The 8,338-nt window shown below is 49.9% G+C and overlaps 1 protein-coding gene across 3 annotated transcripts in view; it reads left to right on the forward strand.

Annotated features, from left to right (window-relative positions):
* Positions 1-8,070, forward strand: part of scml2 (Scm polycomb group protein like 2) — a 38,556-nt gene extending 30,486 nt beyond the window's left edge. For 2 of the 3 annotated variants that reach the window (XM_062528400.1, XM_062528398.1), the window contains 3 exons: positions 1,755-1,982; positions 6,671-6,837; positions 7,397-8,070. In XM_062528400.1, coding sequence (XP_062384384.1) covers positions 1,755-1,982; positions 6,671-6,837; positions 7,397-7,522 — 521 coding nt within the window. In that variant the 3' untranslated portion in view covers positions 7,523-8,070. The remainder of the gene's footprint in view (positions 1-1,754; positions 1,983-6,670; positions 6,838-7,396) is intronic. The other variant, XM_062528399.1, reaches the window with a different exon arrangement.
* Positions 8,071-8,338: the final 268 nt, after the last annotated feature.

Consider the following 8,338-nt stretch of genomic DNA (forward strand, 5'->3'; position numbering starts at 1 on the left):
TTGATCTAGTCAAGTAGTAAAGCATTTCATAATGAAGCCGTGAGGTGTGTCAGGCCAGGCGGTTGCTTCAATCACTCACTGACTCACTCACACACTCACACACACACACACACACACACACACACACACACACACTCACACACTCACACACACACACACACACACACACACACACACACACACACACCCAGGGCTGGTGTGCAGTGACTGACGGGGAAGACTCACTCTCACACACACACACACACACACACACACACACACACACACACACACACGGCCAGGGCTGGTGTGCAGTGACTGACAGGGAAGACTCACACACACACACACACACAGGGTCCAGGGCTGGCGTGCAGTGACTGACAGGGAAGACTCACACACACACACACACACACACAGGGTCCAGGGCTGGCGTGCAGTGACTGACGGGGACGAGCACTTCAGTTGATTATCAGCTGCAGACGCTGCACATGTTTAGCCGGCACTGCTGGCCCCGCCCCTCTGTGGACACGCCTCTTCAGGCCAGATGATTGACAGCTCTTGCTAATGCAGCTGTCAGCCCAGTTAAATCATCCGTGGCGTTCATTAATTAAGCATTACAAACATTGTGTAACAATTGATCAGCTGCCATGAGGTCTGGTTGTAAAACCACAACTGCAGGACTCTGCGGTGTTGCAGTGCTGTTGCCTTGAGATGGGACTCAGAGTATGAGACAACATGCCAAGCAAATACTATGTGATTGAAATTGAGATGTTTTTGCTGTAGGACCTCTTGAATAGTTTCTGAACACTTGGAGTCAAACAGACTGTGGTGCAGTCTTATCGATTTCCATCATTACCTAGCCTGGCTAGCGCCTACCACAGTCTTATCGATTGCCATCATTACCTAGCCTGGCTAGCGCCTACCACAGTCTTATCGATCGCCATCATTACCTAGCCTGGCTAGCGCCTACCACAGTCTTATCGATCGCCATCATTACTTAGCCTGGCTAGCGCCTACCACGGTCTTATCGATTGGCATCATTACCTAGCCTGGCTAGCGCCTACCACAGTCTTATCGATTGCCATCATTTGATATGAAGCTGTTGTGTGCCAGTGTCCATCTCAATTTGATATGTATGAAGCATGAAGCTGTTGTGTGCCAGTGTGCATCTCAATTTGATATGTATGAAGCATGAAGCTGTTGTGTGCCAGTGTGCATCTCAATTTGATATGTATGAAGCATGAAGCTGTTGTGTGCCAGTGTGCATCTCAATTTGATATGTATGAAGCATGAAGCTGTTGTGTGCCAGTGTGCATCTCAATTTGATATGTATGAAGCATGAAGCTGTTGTGTGCCAGTGTCCATCTCAATTTGATATGTATGAAGCATGAAGCTGTTGTGTGCCAGTGTGCATCTCAATTTGATATGTATGAAGCATGAAGCTGTTGTGTGCCAGTGTCCATCTCAATTTGATATGTATGAAGCATGAAGCTGTTGTGTGCCAGTGTGCATCTCAATTTGATAGTGAAGCTGTTGTTTGCATCTCAGTAAGTGGTGATGAAAATGTTGCTTAGAAATGTGGGCCCTTCTGCTCCTCTTCTTATACTTACAAATGTGTACATCTGTACTCCGCAGACTATGTTTATGTGTGTGTGTGTGTGTGTGTGTGTGTGTGTGTGTGTGTGTGTGTGTGTGTGTGTGTGTGTGTGTGTGTGTGTGTGTGTGTGTGTGTGTGTTTGTTCATCGTCCTCATCCTTATCTTTTCTGCTGGACAGAGGCGCTTGCCAACGGTGAGAACGGCGCCGCTTCAGACCACCAGTCGGCCGAGTACGCCATGGAGACGACCCCGCGACCTCACGGCATGGCCACGCCCCCTAACGGCATGACCCCGCGACCTCTGACGCTCCGCCCCTCATCAGAGTACCGCCCCCCGGCCAACGCCCCCCCCATCCTGCGCCGCCTCTCCTCCAACACCCCCCCCACACGCCTGCACCGTCAGGAGGGTACGCCGCCCTGGAACACACACCTTACTGGACACGCGTGTGTGTGTGTGTGTGTGTGTGTGTGTGTGTGTGTGTGTGTGTGTGTGTGTGTGTGTGTGTGTGTGTGTGTGTGTGTGTGTGTGTGTGTGTGTGTGTGTGTGTGAAGCTAGGCTGTGAAAGAGATTACTTACTGGGTTTCTCTGGACTGGGCAGCTTAGCCTTTGTTTTATATATATGTGTGAATAGAATAGAATAGAATAGAATATACTTTTTTGATCCCCTGAGGGAAATTCTCTGCATTTAACCCAATTTAACCGAATTAGTGAACACACAGCACACAGTGAACAGTGTGTGTGTGTGTGTGTGTGTGTGTTTGTTTGTCGGCTGTATTTGTTAGCTGGATGTCTGCATGTTGGTATGTTAATGATTGTCAGTTTGAGAGAGAGTGTGTGTGTGTGTGTGTGTGTGTTTGTGTTAATGATTGTCAGTTTGAGAGTGTGTGGGTAGTGACACAAACAGCTGTTAGACGATTGGATGGCGCTCTGTTTGAAGTTGAAGACTCAGAGCAAATCGCGTTAGCAGCCATCTTCATTTGGAGAGCCCTCTTTTGTCTGGTGTAAAGACAGGGCCCAGAAATAGCCTTCCATCAGAGTGTGCTTTAGACAGGTACGAGGAAGGCCACACTGCAATCCCAGATTGGAGAGATTTCAATAGCTCACTATCCATGACAGAATAGACCTCTGAAGTTCGCCTACAAAAAAGCCACCATCTTTGCCCAAATAAGGAGATCCGGTATCTTGAGATTTTTTCTATGGGAAATAACATGGGGATTTTCAATTATCGCACCTGTTAAACTCTCGCGGGGATGATGACATTGGAAATGCAGACGTTTTTCCCTACACAGTTTTGTCCACTGCCGTCTAGTGGATACTGTGATCTTCGGTAGGTGAAGATGGCACACTTTGATCTTTGCTACCCCAGAGCTAACTTACCATGCAACTTGCCATAGGCAGTTAGCTTCAATTAACTCCCGGATCTCCTTATATGGGCAAAGATGGCAGCTTTGGATCCCTTTTGTAGGCGAACTTCAGAGGTCTATAGCAGGAGGCATCTTCCCACATGCACTGATGAGCTCAATAGGGCGTGGAGGGCGTCGGATCAAAAGTGCTGTTGTTCCGCTTGGTGTGTGTGTGTGTGTGTGTGTGTGTGTGTGTGTGTGTGTGTGTGTGTGTGTGTGTGTGTGTGTGTGTGTGTGTGTGCCCAGTGCTATTGTTCTGCTTGATGTGGAATGACATCCGTCTGGTTCTCTGGAAGTGTGTGTGAACAGTGTGTGTTACCCGTATAAGTATTTATGGTGTCAACACTCACGCCTTGGTACGCTACTGCCCCCTAGTGGATGCATCATATTGGTGTCATGACTGCCCGGCTCAAGGCCGCCTAAACATAATAATAATAATAATAAATTACATTTATATAGCGCCTTTCAAGATACTCAAGGTCGCTTAACAAGAGTAGGAGTGGGGAGGGTGGGAGGGGGTGGGGGGCTAAGAGGGGTAGGTCAGAGAGAAGAGGTGTGTTTTCAGGTGCTTTTTGAACATTGACAGGGAGGTGGCAGAACGGATGGGAGATGGTAGGTTGTTCCATAGGGTAGGGGCAGTTACGCAGAAGGCCCTATCACCAAAGGTCTTTAGTTTGGTGCGGGGAATGGTGAGTAGATCCTTGCCTGTGGAGCGCAGGGACCGTGATTGGGAGTAGGGGTGGAGGAGATCAGTAATGTACTTGGGTGCCAGTGAGTGTAGTGATTTGTACGTGAGGAGGAGGATTTTGTAAGTGATGCGTGCTTTGACAGGGAGCCAGTGGAGTTTCTTGAGTATGGGGGTGATGTGCTGCCAGGGCTTGGTGTGAGTTAGCACCCTGGCAGCTGAGTTCTGGACATACTGCAATCTGTCCAGGGCCTTACTAGGCAGCCCAGACAGAACACCATTACAGTAGTCCAGGCGGGAGGTGATGAATGAGTGGATGAGAGTCTCAGTAACTGAGTTGGATAGTGATGGCCGGAGTCTTGAGATGTTGCGCAGGTGGAAGAAGGCAGATTTGGTGATGTTCTTGATGTGAGACCGGAATGAGAGGGTGGGGTCGATGATAACACCCAGATTCCGCGCCTCTGGTGATAGGGAGGTGGAACAGCCATCTATGACCAGGGCAAGATCTCCAACCTTCTTAAGCAGTGGTGCTGGAGCCACCACCATGAGCTCTGTTTTGCTGCTGTTTAGTTGTAGGAGGTTAGAGGTCATCCAGTTTTTAATTTCCTGCAGGCAGTTGTTGAGTTGCAGGGGTGGAAGCTGGGAAGAGGGTTTTGTGCTGATGTACAACTGGGTGTCGTCCGCATAGCAGTGAAAGCTGAGTCCATGTTGACGGATTATCCGTCCAAGGGGGAGCATGTAGATGGTGAAGAGAATTGGGCCGAGGACAGACCCCTGGGGGACACCGTGGTTAACTGCTGCTGTGATGGACTTGAAGCCTTTTAGCGTGATGAATTGTTTCCTATTTGAGAGGTAGGACTGAAACCATGCGAGAGCTGTACCAGTGAGGCCGATGTGTTCAGAGAGACGGGAGAGGAGGATGGTGTGGGAGACCGTGTCAAAGGCTGCAGAGAGGTCCAGAAGGACAAGGATGGTGACGAGGCCATTATCTGCAGCCATCAGAAGGTCATTGGTGATCTTGATGAGCGCTGTCTCTGTGCTATGATGGGGTCGGAAACCAGATTGGAGTGGTTCAAAGAGCTCATGGTGGGACATGTGGTGTTGGAGCTGGGCAGCCACTGCTTTCTCCAGGATCTTACTCAAGAATGGAAGGTTGGAGATCGGGCGGTAGTTGTTGGGGTCATCCGGGTCCAAACCAGGCTTTTTGAGTGTTGGTTTAACAGCCGCCAACTTGAAACTTGGGGGTACTACGCCAGAGCTGAGTGAGGTGTTAATGATAGTCTCCACCAATGGGCAGAGGGTGGGGAGACAGGCCTTCACTAAGGTCGTGGGCAGTGGATCCAGGCTACTGGTTGAGGGCCTGGCTTTGGAAACAAGGTTGAGGACTTGGTCAGCATCTACCAGGGAGAAGGTGGAAAAGCTGTGACACGGTGGGCAGGCAGATGGCTGATTCATATCCTGACGCTCTACTGTGGCCAGCTGGGAGGTGGTAGACATCTGGAGCTGCTGGTGGATGGAGTCCACTTTTTTATGGAAAAAGTCCAGGAACCTGGAGCAGAGGTCGGCAGCATCAGAGGGTTGTGGGGTGTCGGGGGGGTCTAGAAGGCGGTTGATGGTAGAGAAAAGCATTTTCGGATGCTTTTGTTGGTTATTGATAAGTGTGGAGTAGTAGAGCGTTTTTGTATCTCCCCCTTTAAACATAAAGGGGGAGATCACACCGAAGGATATCAATGACATAGGTTTATTAAAGGAACTATGTACAAAAGTCAGTGAATGCACAATGAGAATATCATGCAAAAAGGTGAACAACAATCAAGTGGGAAACGCAAGCCAGTATGATGTGGAGCTGAGCAAACCAGAGATCTCTGGCGGACTGGGAGGTCCTGGTGTTATGTGGCTCCTAGTTAGGCCACCAATTAGCCACGTCACCAATTAGCCACGTCACCAATTAGCCACATCACCAGAACCCTAGAGCTCCCCTGCTGGTACAGACAAACACTAAACAGCAGCCAGCAGATGGACACGATTGACCAAGAGGGCAAGCTCAGCACGCGAGAGCTGGATAGTCACACTAGGATTTGATCTGTTATGGCACTAGATAGATTCATACTCATTTACCTCCGCCAAGGAGGGATGTGTTTTCATCGGGGACCGGCGTTTGTTTGTTTGTCTGTCTGTCTGTTTGTTTGTCCGTCTGTCTGTTAGCAAGATAACTCAAAAAGTGATGGATAGATTTCGATGACAATTTCAGGGAAGGTTGGACATGACCCAAGAAAGAAACGATTAAATTATGGGACTGATCCGTAATTCTGTCGGGATTCCAGAGGCGTTTTTGTATTTAGCTTAGTGTTGTAATGGCATGGTATGGCCACGTGGCGGCGATCTGAATAGTTTAGGTTCAAATGTATGACAACCTAGGAAAAACATATGCAGGCGGAGGTGCTTTTCTAGTTATATATAGTATGTAGTATAGATTGATGTTGTACTCTCATTTCATCATTTGGTTACAGTGGGAAATTGCTACTCCTGAATATGTTGATTTAATATTCTCTCCCTTTGTCTCTTTGTCTCCATCTCTCTCTCTCTGCCTCATTCTTTCTTTCTCTCCTTCTTTCCCACTCTCTCTCCCCCTAATTCTTTCTTTCTCTCTTTCTTTCCCACTCTCTCTCTCCCTCATTCTTTCTCTTTCTCTCTTTCTTTCCCACTCTCTCCCCCTCATTCTTTCTTTCTCTCCTTCTTTCCCACTCTCTCTCCCCCTCATTCTTTCTTTCTCTCCTTCTTTCCCACTCTCTCTCTCCCTCATTCTTCCTTTCTCTTTCTCTCTTTCTTTCCCACTCCCTCTTTCCCTCATTCTTTCTTTCTCTTTCTCTCTTTCTTTCCCACTCTCTCTCTCCCTCATTCTTTCTTTCTCTCTTTCTTTCTCTTTCTCTCTCTCTTTCCCTCTATCTCTCTCTCCCCCTCACTTTCCCTCTATCTCCCCCCCCCCCTCTCCGGGGTGTCCTACAGCAGCCAGCTCCACTACGGGTCCAGAGCAGCAGAAGATGGAGCTGGACGCTGCAGGCCGCTCCCCTGTGGGTAGCCCCTCCTCCTGGACCATAGAGGAAGTGATGCAGTTTGTGCGCGACGCCGACCCAATGGCCCTGGGCCCACACGCCGAGCTCTTCAGAAAGCACGTGAGTGACCAGCGACCCGGTCGGTGAGGGGACTGCTGAGGCGCTGAACGCTGCATGCTAAGCGTCTCTGCTACACTCCTCACAGGGGAGCTTTAGCTGCATGCTAAGCGTCTCTGCTACACTCCTCACAGGGAAGCTTTAGCTGTTCAGATACAAGAGAACATTGTGAACACTGTTCTTGACATCAGTGTTAGGACACATAGTGCATAGGACACATATGGGTTCATGAACCCATGCTAAAGTTGATTAAAAAAAAGAGGAATAAAAAAAAAATCTTCTTTTGGAAATTGATCTTAATGCCTTAATTAAAAAAAATACTCTATGCCAATCTCTAGGTATGGTGAAGGGTATGTGATGATGTGGAGCTATTTTAATTCCAAAGACCAAGGGAACTATCAGGATTTATAGTATGCTGGATTCATGAAATAGGTTAACTGAAAAAAAGAGTTTGGAATATTGTTCTGAGAACAAGTATACTGTATAGCTGTGGTGTCTGACAGAAGTGTGTGTGTGTGTGTGTGTGTGTGTGTGTGTGTGTGTGTGTGTGTGTGTCCATCAGGAGATCGACGGCCGAGCCCTGCTGCTTCTGCGTAGCGACATGATCATGAAGTACATGGGCCTCAAACTGGGCCCCGCCCTCAAGCTGTGCCACCACATCGAGAAACTGAAGCAGAGCAAGACCTAGAGAACACACAGACACAGAGACACATGTGCGCACACACACACGCACACACACACACACACACACACACACACACACACATATGCACACTCACACACACACTCCATATTCACCAGCTGGGACTTGACTCTGTGACTGGCCAGGCTTCTCTTATGAGGCTTGCATGACCAGGCCCTGCGCCCCCTTAACCCTTAACCAGGCCCTGTGCCCCCTTAACCCTTAACCAGGCCCTGCACCCCCTTAACCCTTAACCAGGCCCTGCGCCCCCTTAACCCTTAACCAGGCCCTGCACCCCCTTAACCAGGCCCTGCACCCCCTTAACCCTTAACCAGGCCCTGCGCCCCCTGCGCCCCCTTAACCAGGCCCTGCACCCCCTTACCCAGGCCCAGTGCCCCATTCAGGCCCTCCGCCCCCTTAGCCAGGCCCTGCGCCCCCTTAACCCTTGACCAGGCCCTGCGTCCCTTGACCAGGCCCTGCGCCCCCTTAACCCTTAACCAGGCCCTGCACCCCCTTAACCCTTAACCAGGCCCTGTACCCCCTTTACCCTTAACCAGGCCCTGCACCCCCTTAACCAGGCCCTGCACCCCCTTAACCAGGCCCTGCACCCCCTTAACCAGGCCCTGCGCCCCCTTAACCAGACCCTGCACCCCCTTAACCCTTAACCAGGCCCTGTACCCCCTTAACCCTTAACCAGGCCCTGCACCCCCTTAACCCTTAACCAGGCCCTGTACCCCCTTTACCCTTAACCAGGCCCTGCACCCCCTTAACCAGGCCCTGCACCCCCTTAACCCTTAACCAGGCCCTGCGCCCCCTTAACCC

This window comes from Sardina pilchardus, chromosome 23 (genome assembly GCF_963854185.1).
Source record: "Sardina pilchardus chromosome 23, fSarPil1.1, whole genome shotgun sequence".
NCBI classification, from domain to species: domain Eukaryota; kingdom Metazoa; phylum Chordata; class Actinopteri; order Clupeiformes; family Clupeidae; genus Sardina; species Sardina pilchardus.